A 16,359-nucleotide genomic window follows, 5' to 3' on the forward strand; every position below is an offset into this window, starting at 1 on the left:
CATTCAATTGAACCTCGTACCTATTTTCTTGATGATATCAATTAAAACAAAATGATAGCAAAGATGAGCCACCTTTCTTTTATTCTCTTTTTTCAAATCAAGTATATTGTTTCGGACTTAAAATTCTTAAAAATAATTTATAGTTATTGAAACTAATTATTTTTTGAAAAAAAAAATTAAGGATCAATTTTAAATTTTATTGATAATATAATAATTAAATTTGAAGCGTAAAAAATCACTATATAACAATATACGATGATCCAAAGATATTTTTGACCTAATTTTTAAACAAATAAAAAAATGGATTCAATCCCATAGTGGATTTGGTTTGCAGCACCTGAAAAATGGGAGAGCAAATGAAGCATTGAGGCAGCCCAAAACCTCCATTTCTGCGCCACACCTCATCTCTGCCATTCAGTTTACCCGCCATGGGAGGCACAGGAAGAACTCTGCTCTCTCTTTCAGTCTCAACAAATCTGTTAATCAGTGCTCGTGTTTCACCGCCCAAGTGTCTGTCGCTCCTCAAAATACCGAAACCCATAAGAAATTTCTCAGGATTTAGGCCTCTTTGCTCCGCTACCAGCGCCACGACCAACGCAGAATCTACGGAAACAACTCAGGCGATTGAACCGTTGAAGCACTCTATTTTGCTTGAGCGGCTCAGGACTAGGCATCTCAATGAATCTGCTTCTAAAACTAAGCCAGTTGTGGGAAGCGGTGAGGAGAAAATGAAGAAGCCAGAAAAGAAGAAGAAATTGGTTGAAAGTTTTGAAGAATTGGGTTTGAATGAGGAGGTGATGGGGGCTCTGAGGGAGATGAACATTGAGGTTCCGACTGAGATTCAGAGCATTGGAATCCCGGCTGTTTTGGAAGGGAAGAGTGTGATTTTGGGTTCTCATACTGGGTCTGGTAAAACTCTGGCTTACTTGCTACCCCTTGTCCAGGTACTTTTAGCTTTTCATAATTCAACAGCATTTTTGTTGTGGGGTTTCCTTAAATTTGTTATAGACATGAATTATCTTGTAATATTTGAAGTGTAATTGTGATGTTGTGCTTGGTGCTGTTTCCTGTACAGTGTTCCATATTTAGAAGGATCTTTTCTAGTAAATGTTGGAGTCAAGAAGATCTTGAGTATATAAGTAAGCGACACTATCTTCATTGGTACAATGCTTTTTAGGAAAGTGGACAATATTATATTACTGTGGACGTAAGTTGTGTCTTATCAGTGGTATCGAGGTCGTACTCTTATCTTGACTTAGTCATTTCAATAAAATCCTCGAAGGTATAGTCATAGTGACTCAAGTGTTGAACAAAAAAGTTATAAGTTTCGAAGGTGTAGTCATAGTGAAGATTTGTGGTAGAGCTCTATTGGACTAGCAATGTGCTCCAGAGACGATAGTCGACCTCTTAAAACTATAGAAACTAAATTATAATCTTCATTGGTTAAAACCCACGACGATGTAAACTAATTAAGAGGAAGATCTTGAATATATAAGTAAGCGACACTGTCTTCATTGATATAATGCCTTTTAGGAAAGTGGATAATATTATACCACCGTGGACGTCAGTTGTGTCTTATTAGTGGTATCAATGTCGTGCTCTTATCTTGACTTGGTCATTGAAAGTGTAGTCATAGTGAAGATTTGTGGTAGAGTTCTATCGGACTATCAATGTGCTCCAAAGACGATAGTCGACCTCTTAAAACTATAGAAACTAAATTATAATCTTCGTTGGTTAAAACCCATTAGGATGTAAAAAAAATAAACTTTTTGTTTCATTATTCTATGGATTGCCTGATTCCATCTTTGATGCAAATTGGTATGATATTGGCAGTGGAACCTGACAATGTGGAGGTTTATATATTGATTACTGTGTGCTATTTTATGGAGTATCGGTGAACTTGTTAAGAAATGTTTGCAATTTCTGATTTGTTGATTCGTAGTTGCTGAGGCGGGATGAAGAACTGTTTGGCAAGTTAATGAAGCCTAGGCGTCCTCGAGCAGTCGTGCTATGTCCCACGAGGGAATTATCTGAACAGGTAGCTGTAGGTTGACTTCATTTTATTACCTGTATTGCCATATAGTTTTATCCTTCTCCTATTAACATCAAATGATTACAATAGGTGTTTCGCGTGTCGAAATCTATCAGTCATCATGCGCGATTTAGGTCTACCATGGTAAGTGGTGGTGGTCGGATCAGGCCACAAGAGGACTCGTTAAGTAATCCAATAGACATGGTGGTGGGAACTCCTGGCAGAGTTCTTCAACATATTGACGCAGGCAACATGGTGTATGGTGACATCAAATACTTGGTGCGGACCTACTATTATGGTTTTGATGTTGCATTCAGCCAAAAATCATGAGTCCCTGATATTATTGTCCAGTTCATATGTTGCATTACTTTTGTAATTTTTGCTTTGGAATGCATACGATGCTGTCGTGATTGTGGAGTCGTTTTAGTAGGTGCTGGATGAGGCAGACACCATGTTTGATCACGGATTTGGACCCGACATTCGTAAGTTTATTGGCCCATTAAAGCATCGTGCCTCGTCACATGATGGCCAAGGATTTCAAACAATATTGATCACTGCAACAATGACAAAGGTATTGGTTTCAATGTGACAGAAGTATTTTGTTTTTCCCTGTTGAGATCATATTTTTCTTTGAATATGTATGGATTGATAATTTGGATGTTAGAAAATCCGAAGGTAGGCATGTTGAACCTGATGGAACCCTCCTTTATAATTGTTTTTGTGAGATCCCACATCGGTTGGGGAGGAGAACGAAGCACCAGTTTTAAGGATGTGGAAATCTCTCCCTAGCAGACGCGTTTTAAAAACCTTGAGGGGAAGCCGGAAAGGGAAAGCCCAAACAGGACAATATCTGCTAGTGGTGGGTATGAGCTATTATAAATGGTATCAGAGCCAGACACCGGACGATGTGCTAGTGAGGAAGTTGAGTTCCGAAGGGGATGGACATGAGGCGGTGTGTCAGCAAGGATCCTAGGCTCTGAAGGGGGGTGGATTGGAGGGTCCCACATCGATTAGAGAAAGGAACGAGTGCCAGCGAGGACGTTGAGCCCCGAAAGGGGTGGATTGTGAGATCCCACATCGATTGGGGAGAAGAACGAATCACCCTTTATATGGGTGTGAAAACCTTTCCCCAATAGACACATTTTAAAAACCTTGAGAGAAAGCTCGAAAGGAAAAGCTCAAAGAGGACAATATCTGCTAGCGGTGGGCTTGGGCTGTTATAGTTTCGGTGGAAGGATGTTAAATGTTCTTTGAATACTTTCGACAATCGGTTCTATATGCGAGATCAGTTTCCTTTTCTAGTCAATAGTCATTCGATTTGATTTACAATTTCAGCATTTGTCGTTTCATTATACATTTCGGTTGTTAAAATTCTTCCGCTCATACGTTCTGGCCATCACTGCAGGCAGTTCAAAAGCTGATTGATGAGGAGTTTCAAGGCATTGTGCATTTACGCACATCAACTTTGCATAAAAAGATCGCATCCGCTCGTCATGATTTCATCAAGCTTTCAGGTTCTGAAAATAAGATGGAAGCTTTATTGCAGGTTTGACTATTGTATTTATTTCTTGGGGACTTCTTAGTCCATTATGAACGCTCTGACAAATATTAGCTTAGATTCTTAGACCATTATCTCCTTATTTCCATGAAGTTCATGGTTTCGTTGTTTCATATCATCATGGTCATGGCTTGGTCGTTAAAAAATTCTAGGAGTCTCAATAAAATAACTTCCAATGCCTGGGCTGTTAAACTGCCAAGCCATGCCATGACCATGAAGTTTTTAACCTCTCACCTGACAAGGTTTTGAAATTTAACATCTGGAACTAAGCTTGTGCATCCATGAGTTTCACCTTTCCTATTTACCATGGGAAGAATTTCACTGATTTCACCTCAAGTAATTACTTCCTTTTGACTTTGTAAGAAGTATAAGATTGATTCTCAACTATTTTTTGCATTGCCATTTGTCTCAAATCCCTCCGCCCCCTTGTTAAATTACTAATAGGATAATAGACTGATGATCATCCCCGACTGCTATCCAAGACTGATTGAACGAGGTAAAGCATATGAAATCCCGTAAACTCCTCTCCTTTACTTTACAGTCTATCAGCTTCTTCCTTCCCTTCCTCCTTACGAGAAGTGGTTTCCACTAGAGCTCTAGGACCTTATACTCTATTACCTGACATTCCCCTACCCGGACTGCTATTCGAGGTTGATTGAACAAGGTAAAGCATATGAAATCCTGTAAACTCCACTCCTTTACTTTACAGTCTTATCAGCTTCTTCCTTCCCTTCCTCCTTACGAGAAGTGGTTGCCACGAGAGCTCCGGAACCTTATACTCTATTAACTGACCTTCCCCTATTGACCTTACGCATTAAATCCTAAACCTATTTATTCTTCTTCTTCTTTTGAGGAAGGTTTATGGAAGGAAAGACGAAAGAAAGATTTTCTTACAAGAATCCCCAACTAAATGATGATAATTCCTTGTTTACGAGATTCAGGAGAGAAATAAGGAATCGGAGAATATGTAAGACCCATAAGAGTGAAGGAGGTAATCTCAGCCGTGAGAGAAGGGGTTTTCTTAGTTTTCATTTGCTCAACATGTTTGACTTTAGGCCGCAAATGGATTCTATGTACTATGCTTACCAAAGGCCGAAAAACATTTTTCGTCAATGAAGAAGGACGACCTATGTAGACAGACATTCATAGTGCATGAAAAAGTACTTTTAAGCACTTAGAAAATCATTCCTTACTTGTAGTTGATACACAAAGCAATAAGGAAAGAAATCAACCAGCTAAATCCTTACTAAAAAATGCATGAACAAACAGCAGGAAGTCTTAAGCATCACATTATCATCTTTAGATTATTGGACTGTCTATTGGGCTTCATATTTGTTATTTTGTGAGGATGCAGGTTCTTGAACCAAGTTTGGCAAAAGGAAACAGGGTAATGGTGTTCTGTAACACTTTAAATTCCAGCCGTGCCGTGGATCATTTTCTCGGTGAAAATCAAATTTCTACAGTCAATTACCACGGAGAGGTGCCTGCACAGCAGCGGTAAGGATTTCGGTGATAAACTCCGTTTCATTTTTATAAATTTTACTCTACTTAGTGACAATCAATGAAAAAGTTACACAAATGAGCTGCAGTGACTCGGATCGAAAAACTGAAAAGAATGAATAGATACAAAAAGATTGTTGGTTCTGAGTAATCCAAGATTTTGATGTATGCGTTTATACTGTTGTTTGAAAATCAGAGTCGAGAATCTCAAGAAGTTCAAGAGCGATGATGCTGATTGTCCGACGTTAGTCTGCACGGACTTGGCCGCTAGGGGCTTGGATTTGGATGTGGATCATGTCATTATGTTTGATTTTCCTTCGAATTCTGTAAGATTTATTTCCTTTTGAAGAACTTGGCTTGTTTATTTTGCACCTCTTTTTGTGCTGCACTTTCATGCCTAAATAGCTTATAAATGATATTTTGTTTCGCCTTTTAGATCGATTACCTTCATCGCACGGGAAGAACAGCTCGTATGGGTGCAAAAGGTTCGTTGCTTGCTCTTTGATGTACTTGATGTTTATAACTCTGTTCTTTCACATGGGTTTTATGCTGTCCATTTGTTGGGTAACTAGGAAGGAAAATCCTTGAGCCTAGCCATGACCCTACTGAAATAGGCCGCTGCCATATGCAATGAACTGTGGACTTCCTTGCTGATCCTTCATTATTTGTACATCTATTGGTGTAGGAAATGTGACAAGCCTGGTTACTAAAAAGGATCATATTTTGGCCACTCGCATCGAGGAAGCAATCCGAAAAAACGAGAGCTTAGAATCTCTCACAGCAGATAACGTGCGGAGAGACATCGCACGGGATCGTATGATAACCGAGCAGAAAATGAAAAATGAAAAATTGGTTAAGGTTTCAAAGGAGAGAACCAGAGCTAAATCATCAACATCAGCAGCAAAACCTTCAAGTGTCCATTCAAAAGATGAATCTGGAAAAGCTTCATCTCCAGTAAAGACTCAGAAGTCCGGTGTTCGAGTTTCTAAGTTAACAAAACCGTCGAGGAATGTCCCCAGAAAGCCGTCTTCCGAACCGAAGAAGCAGGTGACGAGCAGAAGGCAGTCCAGAAATGGCATCAAACCTTCAGGTCAGAAACTAAATGTAGTTGGGTTTAGAGGGAGAAGCAGCCAGTCTGATAAGAGAAGATCAGTATCCGGTTAAGTGGAAGACAGGTTTTAGATGAGAGTTTAACATAGTTTTATAAACTTTTCATGTAATTTTTTTGTCTTAGTTCTTCATTTGAAATGGCTTGATGAGTATAAGGAAGTGTAATTTTGCTGTTAAAGTGTATGTTTTATAAGTGAAACTTCTTGAGAAGGAACAAATTAGTGCCAACCTTTATCAAGCCTCTCTTTTTATGTGTCTACGAGGGATAAAAGAGTACACATCGGGGCCCTTTTATCATACGTGGTACGGAAATGAACATAGTTTTACATCGATTGAAATAGACAAAAACTTTTGTTGAGAGGTAAGACTATCTCGATATTGATACGAGACAATTTAAGATGCACACACTCGATTTAGATGAACACAAAGAACAGGATAGAAAAAATGCAATGAGAACTCTCGTTAGCTCTCGTTAATGGATTTATATAGATAACTTCAAATATATAAAATAAAAGGAATCGCACACACTCGATCTAGAAAATGCAAGGAGAACTGATAAAGGATTTATATTGATGATTAGTACATATGCAAAGCTATTTACCAAATATACCTTTCTATAACTAAACTATAAATAATTACTTCATATGTCATTTACCAAATATAGTTTTACTGTGTTAAATTATAAATAAACAACATGCTCCATAATCTAAAGTCGTCATTATATATTTCCTATATTTTTTTTAAGTATATGTTTGGTTGATTGCAAAAGTAGATCCCAATTCAAAAAATTAGGCTAAATTAATAATTAAAAAGAAGATATTCTTAAAAATAATATTCTTAAACTTTTAAAAATCTCAAAATTACCCTTAAAATTTAAAACTATTTTAATTTTCCAACTTTTTAAAAAATTTCAAAAATACTTTTAAACTTTCTTAAAAACTTTAAAAATATTTTTATGTCAATATCATGTTTCAAAAATACTTATGGACTTTCAATAAATAACGCTAAGTTCGGAGATAATCTATAAAGTGTTCATAGAAGATTTTCGTTCAAATATTAACGGTAAAAAAAAAAAAATAACTCTTTTTTATTAAGGTAAATGGTTTAATGTTACTTTTAAAATTTCATGGGTACTTTTTAAATATATTATTAACCGTACGATTATTTTTTAATTTCTTTTAAAGTTGAAGAGTATTTTAAAAAGTCTCATTAAATTTAAAAGTAAAAAATTTAGTACTCCAAATAAAATACTAATAATTTTCATCTAAATTTATTTTTATTAATTTAGTTTTTAAAAAAAACTATTATAATTATAATATTATTTTTTTAAAAAAACCTGTTGATTTTTTTTTAAATGAAATTCATTATTTGGAATTATTTAAATTATTTTTTTAATTGCAGCATTGATTAAATTGTTGTAATAACATTAATTATTTTTAATTGTTAATGCATAACTTTTATAATTATAGAAAATAATGTAAATAAATGTTCTCTATTAATTTTAAAAATGTTATTTTTTTTTGTTGGTGATTTTAAGTTAATTTAAAAATAATTTATAAACACAAAGTTTAAACTAATATAATTTTTAATTTTTAATTTTAATTGATATGATATGTTTACCTTCTTTTACGGGTTGAATTGGATTGGATGCATAGTATTTTTTTACACATGGTTCATGCACCTATGCGTGAACCCACTTGCTAGACTCGTTAACATACCCTCTAGGCCTAACTTTATGACCATGCACACTATCGAACCACTAACAAAAAAGAAAGGAACACAAATAATATCATGATGTACGCGTTCATACATAACATGTTGGAGAAGTAATCCATGATCATACGACATACAACATGCCTGAGATCCAACATTAAAAATTTTGATTTAATAAGATGATGCACATAATACTTTCATATTTATCATGACATAAATTTCCTCTGAGACGTACGTACATATTCATGGTATGCTTATCATACATATACATCATGATATCTCACCTGACATAAACATAATCATATTATAGTAAGCATAATCATTCAACGTGTCTGTGAGCGTTCTAACCGTAAATTCACTTATAGTTATCGACTCAATTTGGTATTCCTAATCTCCCACTATTTATTTCTCATTTGGACGGGTATTTTTTTTTTTTTTTAAATGAAATATGAATTTGAAACTAAAAAACTTTTTAAAATTACTTTTTTTTTATTCTCAAAATTCATTTTGAGGAAGAAATTAATAAATTATTTAAAAAATGAAAAGAAATAATTATAAATATTTAACCGACAAAAAAAAGTCGAATATGATACCAAGGAAGAAAGCGTGGCAAAATTCTGTTCACTCCTTCAACTCCCAACGGTTTGGAGAGAACAGTGCCCGTTATCAATGGTTCAAGTGCGCCCATTGACATGGAACGTGGAGCTCTGCAGGTTCGATTCAGTATCTCCATTGGAGGACTCGCAATGTTTCTTCTCAAGGCATGTACTCTTCTCCGATCATCTCTTTGTGTCCGATTTTCTTTTGTTACGGCACCAAAATCTTGATACAAAGCCGGGATTTATGTGTTTGGAGTTGTAATCCTTTTCCCGTTGTTGCAGGCATGGAGAGTCTCAGTTTTTGGCGCCTATGGCTACCTCAACTTCACCAAATCTGCATTCAGGTAACATTTTCCCCTCTTTTTTGTCTTTAATTTTTCAGTGTAAGTTGTATGTTTGGAGTATATGGGAAACTTCCGGTAGTAATTTAGGGTGAGTTTGTAATGAACTTTGGAAGGATTTGAAGTGCTTTTAACAAGCAATTTTCAACGATTGATTCTCTTTAAACTTTGATTATGGTGGTTTGTCTACTGATTAACACGCTGTTCATCTATTTAGTTCCTCGAAAACCCCATTTATTTTCATAGCTTTTTTGGAATTTAGATTTTAATGCGTCTTCTTGTGTCTTGCTGAATAGTTCCATTCCGTTTAACTCCACTAAATCTGAAAGGTTTGAGGTAAAAGTATATTTAATCTTTCATTCATAGGTGCACGGATTGATTATTAGTGTAATGGCCCAAGCCCACGATATTGTCCTCTTTGAGCTTTTTCTGTTGAGTGTGGAAACTACACTCAACCTCTCCCTAGCAGACGCGTTTTAAAAACTTTGAAGGGAAGCCCAAAAGGGAAAGTCCAAAGAGGACAATATCTGCTAGCAGTGGGCTTGAGCCGTTACAATTAAAGGTTCTTGGAGGTTCTTGTGATGTTAAATCATTAACAATTTCATAAATATGTTTTAGCTTCGTTAATATGGTTAACTTATGACTGTTTTATGCCTATAGTGAACATTCTAAGATGTTCAAACCAGAAGATATGCAAGCAAACATTGAAGGGAAAAATTGCATTGTTACTGGGGCGAATTCTGGGATTGGATATGCAACTGCAGAGGGTTTAGCATCACGGTCTCGATCCCTTTTCCAACTCAATTGTTTCGGTTTTTGTTATATTTGTTGAGTCTTCAAGGAACACAACTTATGTAAAAAGAATATCTATTCGTTGGAACCATGAAATTTCTAATGTTTTTGCAGTGGAGCTACCGTCTACATGGTATGCCGCAACAAGGAAAGAGGAGAAGCTGCTCTCTCTGAGATAAAGTCTAAAACAGGAAACCAAAATGTTCATTTGGAGGTAGTTCTTTTCCAACCACCATTAACAAGAGAATGTGGCTCCGATATAAAAATCGTCAACTTCTACGAGTCGATAATTTTGTTACTCTTTTCTTGTTGATAATATTTGCAGCAGACCATTTTAGATTATGCTATATTTAAAATAATAGATTACTACTTTAGCTTTCTTGTTATCTGATCACTTTTCTTTCGTTTGCAGGTCTGTGATCTTTCGTCAATCAGAGACGTTAAGTCATTTTCCTCGAATTTTATTTCAAAGAATGTCCCGGTCCATGTTTTGGTAATGAATCTCTGTCTTCATAACATTTTTCTTTTAGGTTCTAAAAATTGTACGTTTTAGTCCATATTTCACGTTAATCTGCAAAATTGTTATCATTTACTTTCTTTCTCGACAACTGTTCCTTCTGTCTATGTAAAATCTCATATCAGTTGGAGAGGGGAACAAAACATTTCTTATACAGGTGTGGAAACCTCTCCCTAGCAGATGCGTTTTAAAACCTTAAGGGGAAGTCTAGAAGGAAAAATCTAAAGAGGACAAATGGTACTAGAGCTAGACACTTGGTGGTGTGTTAGCGAGGACGTTGGCCCCCAAGGGGGGGGGGGATTGTGAGCTCTCACATCAGTTGGAGAGAGGAACGAAACATTTCTTATAAAGATGTGGAAACCTCTCCCTAGCAAACGCATTTTAAAACATTGAGGGGAAGTTCAGAAGTAAAAGCTCAAAGAAAACAATATCTGCTAGCAGTAGGCTTAGATGGTTACAAATGGTATTAGAGCTAGACACTGGGGGTGTGCCAGCGAGAACGGTGGCCCCCAAAGGAGGTGAATTGTGAGATCCCACATCGGTTGGAGAGAGGAACGAAACATTTCTTATAAAGGTGTTGAAACCTCTCCCTAGTAGACGCGTTTTAAAACTTTGAGGGGAAGTCCAGATGGAAAAGCCCAAATAAGATAATATTTGCTAGGGTTGGAGTTGGGCGGTAACAGTCTACAATTATAAATATGTCACTTTAACATCATGAAAACAGTTGGATACAAAAGAGATTGATTTCCATTCCTAACTGTATGTAGGTTAACAATGCGGGATTGCTCGAGAATAATCGAGTTACAACATCTGAAGGGTATGATCTTCCATTATCTGTAACTTTTTTTCTCTAAGAAATAGTTGCCCAAAAGTGTTTAATAGTTTCTGAATTCCAGGTTCGAATTGAACTTTGCTGTGAATGTTTTAGGCACTTATGCAATGACTGAATTAATGATGCCATTGCTGGAGAAAGCTGCACCTGATGCAAAGGTCATCACAGTTTCTTCTGGTGGAATGTATTCAGTTCCCTTAACTAATGATCTGCAGGTGTGCTGCTTTGTTGAACTTCTTTGCTTTCTCAGTTTGTGAGCCTAATTCTTATTGGATCTTTGTTCTTTGTTTCCTTGTAGTTTAGTGAAGAAAAATTTGATGGGGCCAAACAATATGCACTTAACAAGCGAGTTCAGGTTAGTAATGCTCCATGTATCTTGTTCTAAAATACTATGCTTTTGATTTACTGTCCACTGTTCGAACGCGTTTTCCCGTTTTAGGTTTCGTGCATAAATGCTAAAAGTTTTGGTTTGTTTCATCGAGGGTAAGAAAAAAACTAGGGTATGAAAAGGGAGGGCTATTGCAAAAAGGGACTACTCCACACTAGTAAAACAAGACCTAAAGGAGGATAACTACAAAAAAAGCTTCACCACGGAGGGACTACTCCACACTAGTAAAACAAGACCTAAAGGAGGATAACTACAAAAAAAGCTTCACCACGGAGCATAGAACTTTTGTAATAGCCCAAGCTCAACGCTAGTACATATTGTCTGCTTTGACTTGTTATGTATTGTTGTCAGCCTCACATAGCCCAAGCTCAACGCTAGTACATATTGTCTGCTTTGACTTGTTATGTATTGTTGTCAGCCTCACAATTTTAAAACGCGTCTACTAGGGAGAGGTTTCCACTCCCTTATAAGGAATGCTTTGTTCCCTCTCCGACTGATGTGAGATCTCACAGTCCACTCCCCTTGAGTGCCCAGTGTCACGGTCCTACTTTTTTTACCGCGGGGCGTTGTGAGCGTAGGGTATGAAAAGGGAGGGCTATTGCAAAAAGGGACTACTCCACACTAGTAAAACAAGACCTAAAGGAGGATAACTACAAAAAAAGCTTCACCACGGAACATNGAACTTTTGTAATAGCCCAAGCTCAACGCTAGTACATATTGTCTGCTTTGACTTGTTATATATTGTTGTCAGCCTCACGATTTTAAAACGCGTCTACTAGGGAGAGGTTTCCACTCCCTTATAAGGAATGCTTTGTTCCCTCTCCGACTGATGTGAGATCTCACAGTCCACTCCCCTTGAGTGCCCAGTGTCACGGTCCTACTTTTTTTACCGCGGGGCGTTGTGAGCGTAGGGTATGAAAAGGGAGGGCTATTGCAAAAAGGGACTACTCCACACTAGTAAAACAAGACCTAAAGGAGGATAACTACAAAAAAAGCTTCACCACGGAACATAGAACTTTTGTAATAGCCCAAGCTCAACGCTAGTACATATTGTCTGCTTTGACTTGTTATATATTGTTGTCAGCCTCACGATTTTAAAACGCGTCTACTAGGGAGAGGTTTCCACTCCCTTATAAGGAATGCTTTGTTCCCTCTCCGACTGATGTGAGATCTCACAGTCCACTCCCCTTGAGTGCCCAGTGTCACGGTCCTACTTTTTTTACCGCGGGGCGTTGTGAGCGTAGGGTATGAAAAGGGAGGGCTATTGCAAAAATGGACTACTCCACACTAGTAAAACAAGACCTAAAGGAGGATAACTACAAAAAAAGCTTCACCACGGAACATAGAACTTTTGTAATAGCCCAAGCTCAACGCTAGTACATATTGTCTGCTTTGACTTGTTATATATTGTTGTCAGCCTCACGATTTTAAAACGCGTCTACTAGGGAGAGGTTTCCACTCCCTTATAAGGAATGCTTTGTTCCCTCTCCGACTGATGTGAGATCTCACAGTCCACTCCCCTTGAGTGCCCAGTGTCACGGTCCTACTTTTTTTACCGCGGGGCGTTGTGAGCGTAGGGTATGAAAAGGGAGGGCTATTGCAAAAAGGGACTACTCCACACTAGTAAAACAAGACCTAAAGGAGGATAACTACAAAAAAAGCTTCACCACGGAACATAGAACTTTTGTAATAGCCCAAGCTCAACGCTAGTACATATTGTCTGCTTTGACTTGTTATATATTGTTGTCAGCCTCATGATTTTAAAACGCGTCTACTAGGGAGAGGTTTCCACTCCCTTATAAGGAATGCTTTGTTCCCTCTCCGACTGATGTGAGATCTCACAGTCCACTCCCCTTGAGTGCCCAGTGTCACGGTCCTACTTTTTTTACCGCGGGGCGTTGTGAGCGTAGGGTATGAAAAGGGAGGGCTATTGCAAAAAGGGACTACTCCACACTAGTAAAACAAGACCTAAAGGAGGATAACTACAAAAAAAGCTTCACCACGGAACATAGAACTTTTGTAATAGCCCAAGCTCAACGCTAGTACATATTGTCTGCTTTGACTTGTTATATATTGTTGTCAGCCTCACGATTTTAAAACGCGTCTACTAGGGAGAGGTTTCCACTCCCTTATAAGGAATGCTTTGTTCCCTCTCCGACTGATGTGAGATCTCACAGTCCACTCCCCTTGAGTGCCCAGTGTCACGGTCCTACTTTTTTTACCGCGGGGCGTTGTGATCTTAACACGCTCACGACCAGCCTTAAGAGGAATTAAGCCCCATATATATTTTTTGCTCCGGCTTTGTGGCTTCGTCGGACCTTAGGCGAGATTTGTCTTTGTCACTCGAACATCGCTTGTGCGGAATCCAAGCTTGCCCGACCACACACATTGCCTGCCCGTGCATATTCAATCGTCTGTGACACAACCGACTTGTCTCTACATTAGGCCAAGTAATTCGACTCGACCTTGCCTCTGCTCGAGGCCAAGGTCTCTCAATGCACCATCGCGTCTCCTCTTGTCATCTCGATCTCCATCGACATGGCCCATATATCTTGATTTCATCTCGAGTCTTGGGGTGTCGTCGGCCATCACAACTCACTTGGTCATGCCATTGAGAACGAGCCCGCATGTCGCTCATCTCATCGGGATTTCTCGAACATCCATCCGTGTGGGTTTTATCAAGGCATTGGCACTCCTGTGTCCATGCCATGTCATTTACGAATACCGTGCCGGATAGCAAGTCTATGTAGCAACCTCCCACATGCGGGTTGGGGCGCAATTCCGGCACACTTGTGCCGCCCAGTACTATCCTTGAAAAATCCATTCCAAAAGAAGTTGCTCGAGACACTCGTCTCGGTACGCTCGCCCACGATGTGACAATTTATGTGTTACATGATAGCTCGCTTAGTCCACAAGGCTCAGGGGTGGTGGAGAGCTAACACCATGGTACCCCCTATAGTACGTTTTGAGCTATTTTCAATTTTTCAAGCATAGACATGATTTTGGCGAGCGGTCATACGGTGTCATATAGCGTCCGTCCAGTGTTCGATTGACACCAAACTTGGCGAGCATTCATATTTCATATGGATGGACTTAACTCTAGAACCGCATGCCCAAATTCCTTCTAGAACTCCGACTTTTGAGGTTAAAGCTCGGGACCTTACCCGGCCCTTCAACAAGCATATCTTTGCCCCTCTTGTCTCTAACTTGCTTATGTCTCAACTTGTCTTCAATGCGCACTTCGTGTGGTGTGTTAGATGCACTGTCTTCCTCGGTCGCATCATGACACTCGTCTAGGCCCTTGTGTGGCCAGATGGGCGCCACTTGAGGGTTTCCGCTTCTCTTGTCGCAACTTGAGGATCACAACCTACTCTCTTCATAGTTAGGTTGTGACATTCTCCCCCACTTAAACTAGTCATCATCTTCATAGTTAGGTTGTGACATTCTCTCTCACTTAAACTAGTCATCGTCCTCGATGACTTACGATGACTTACTTGGGGACACAACCATTGTTAGGTTGTGACATACTCTCTCACTTAAACTAGTCATCATCTTCATAGTTAGGTTGTGACATTCTCCCCCACTTAAACTTGTCATCGTCCTCGATGACTTACTTGGGGACACAACCATTGTTAGGTTGTGACATTCTCCCTCACTTAAACTAGTCATCATCCTCGATGACTTACTTCAAGGCACAACCACACTTTGGATTGTCACACCCAACGTTCTTGCTAGCACACCTTCTGGTGTTTGGCTTTGATACCATTTGTAATAGCTAAAACCCACTGCTAGTAGATATTGACCGCTTTGGCCCATTACGTATTGCCGTCAGCCTCACGGTTATTAAAACACGTCTACTAGGGAGAGGTTTCCACACCCTTATGAAGAATGTTTTGTTCCCTTTTCCAACCGATGTGGGATCTCACTTCTCCTTTGGGGCCCAGCGTTCTCGCTGGCTCACCGCCTTGTGTTTGACTTTAATACCATTTGTAACAGTCCAAACCCACCGCTAGCAGATATTGTCCGCTTTGGCCCGTTACGTATCGCCGTCAATCTCACGTTTTAAAATGCTTTTACTAGGGAGAGGTTTCCATACGCTTATAAGGAATGATTTGTTCCCTTCTCCAATCGAGGTGGGATATCACAACTTTACAAAGGAAAGCATATCACTTTAAATTCGTTTAAGTCCATTCTATTGTTCTTACACACCAAAGATCCCACAAAAACGGCACACTCGGGCTGCTACGAAAAGGATGATGAGACATTTTAATTATCTTTCAAAGTTCAATATGTTACATGCAAAGAAAGTAAAGCTAAGTAAAACTAATGTATGCATGGAAACCCAACAAAGTGCTACTGGTAGATGTGTAATTTATCTTTGCTTAACACTTATGAAGATTGATATTTTCAGGTGGCTTTGACAGAGAAATGGGCAGAGAAGTACTCCAACAAAGGGATCGGATTCTACTCGATGCACCCCGGCTGGGCCGAAACGCCCGGAGTTGCTAAATCTCTACCAAGTTTCACTAAATCGTAAGGATAACTAGCAAAATTTTTGTTATTCAAAACGGGCTAGATTATCAACTCCTCGCTCGATCATTTCAGGCTCTCGGGGAAGCTAAGAACGAGGGAGGAAGGGGCCGATACGATTATTTGGTTGGCGTTACAGCCGAATGAGAAGTTGGTACCGGGAGCATTCTACTTTGATAGAAGTGAAGCGCCAAAGCATTTAGCATTTGCTGCTACAAAGTCCTCTCATGCAACAATTGGGTCTATATATGATCATCTTCGTTCATTGTCTGGTTTGGCTCACTAATTTAGATCAGAAAAGGTGAAAAGAGTGTGAACTTCTATTATGTATTTTATGAAAACTTGTATGAATTAACTAACTACTGGTTCTTATTTTTAAGCCTTTTTATTTTCTTTTAACTATTTTTCTAAAACCTTTTGATTTTATCTCGGAGGAAGATCAAGTTA

At 38.6% G+C, this 16,359-nt stretch overlaps 2 protein-coding genes across 3 annotated transcripts; both read left to right on the plus strand.

Moving 5' to 3' along the window:
• The first annotated feature begins 300 nt into the window (after positions 1-300).
• On the plus strand, positions 301-6,558 carry LOC111477141 (DEAD-box ATP-dependent RNA helicase 39). Its single transcript, XM_023121146.1, has 9 exons — positions 301-944; positions 1,943-2,038; positions 2,123-2,311; positions 2,463-2,603; positions 3,438-3,578; positions 4,945-5,087; positions 5,287-5,416; positions 5,527-5,575; positions 5,776-6,558. Exons 1-9 carry the CDS (start codon positions 429-431, stop codon positions 6,252-6,254), a joined length of 1,884 nt encoding a protein of 627 aa, XP_022976914.1. The 5' UTR covers positions 301-428; the 3' UTR covers positions 6,255-6,558.
• A 1,977-nt stretch (positions 6,559-8,535) lies between these two features.
• Positions 8,536-16,359, plus strand: LOC111477154 (dehydrogenase/reductase SDR family member 12). 2 transcript variants are annotated; one of them, XM_023121160.1, is made up of 10 exons: positions 8,536-8,704; positions 8,795-8,856; positions 9,514-9,633; positions 9,760-9,859; positions 10,058-10,138; positions 10,930-10,979; positions 11,059-11,209; positions 11,293-11,349; positions 15,794-15,915; positions 15,988-16,359. In XM_023121160.1, the coding sequence occupies exons 1-10, from the start codon at positions 8,606-8,608 to the stop codon at positions 16,196-16,198; spliced, it is 1,053 nt and encodes a 350-aa protein (XP_022976928.1). In that variant the 5' UTR covers positions 8,536-8,605; the 3' UTR covers positions 16,199-16,359. The 2 variants fall into 2 exon arrangements, with proteins under 2 accessions (XP_022976928.1, XP_022976930.1); XM_023121162.1 differs by having other exon boundaries at positions 8,537-8,674.

The sequence above is a fragment of the Cucurbita maxima genome, unplaced genomic scaffold, assembly GCF_002738345.1.
Source record: "Cucurbita maxima cultivar Rimu unplaced genomic scaffold, Cmax_1.0 Cma_Scf00003, whole genome shotgun sequence".
Lineage (NCBI taxonomy): Eukaryota > Viridiplantae > Streptophyta > Magnoliopsida > Cucurbitales > Cucurbitaceae > Cucurbita > Cucurbita maxima.

Bases quoted from the DNA above. Each gene is read 5' to 3' on its own strand.
- LOC111477154 (XM_023121160.1), top strand. From the start codon at position 8,606: ATGGAACGTGGAGCTCTGCAGGTTCGATTCAGTATCTCCATTGGAGGA. The intron at 10,139-10,929 runs GTAATGAATCTC...AACTGTATGTAG, and splicing joins ATGTCCCGGTCCATGTTTTG to GTTAACAATGCGGGATTGCT. The intron at 11,350-15,793 runs GTTAGTAATGCT...TGATATTTTCAG, and splicing joins CACTTAACAAGCGAGTTCAG to GTGGCTTTGACAGAGAAATG.
- LOC111477141 (XM_023121146.1), top strand. From the start codon at position 429: ATGGGAGGCACAGGAAGAACTCTGCTCTCTCTTTCAGTCTCAACAAAT. The intron at 2,039-2,122 runs GTAGCTGTAGGT...TGATTACAATAG, and splicing joins CGAGGGAATTATCTGAACAG to GTGTTTCGCGTGTCGAAATC. The intron at 2,604-3,437 runs GTATTGGTTTCA...CCATCACTGCAG, and splicing joins TCACTGCAACAATGACAAAG to GCAGTTCAAAAGCTGATTGA.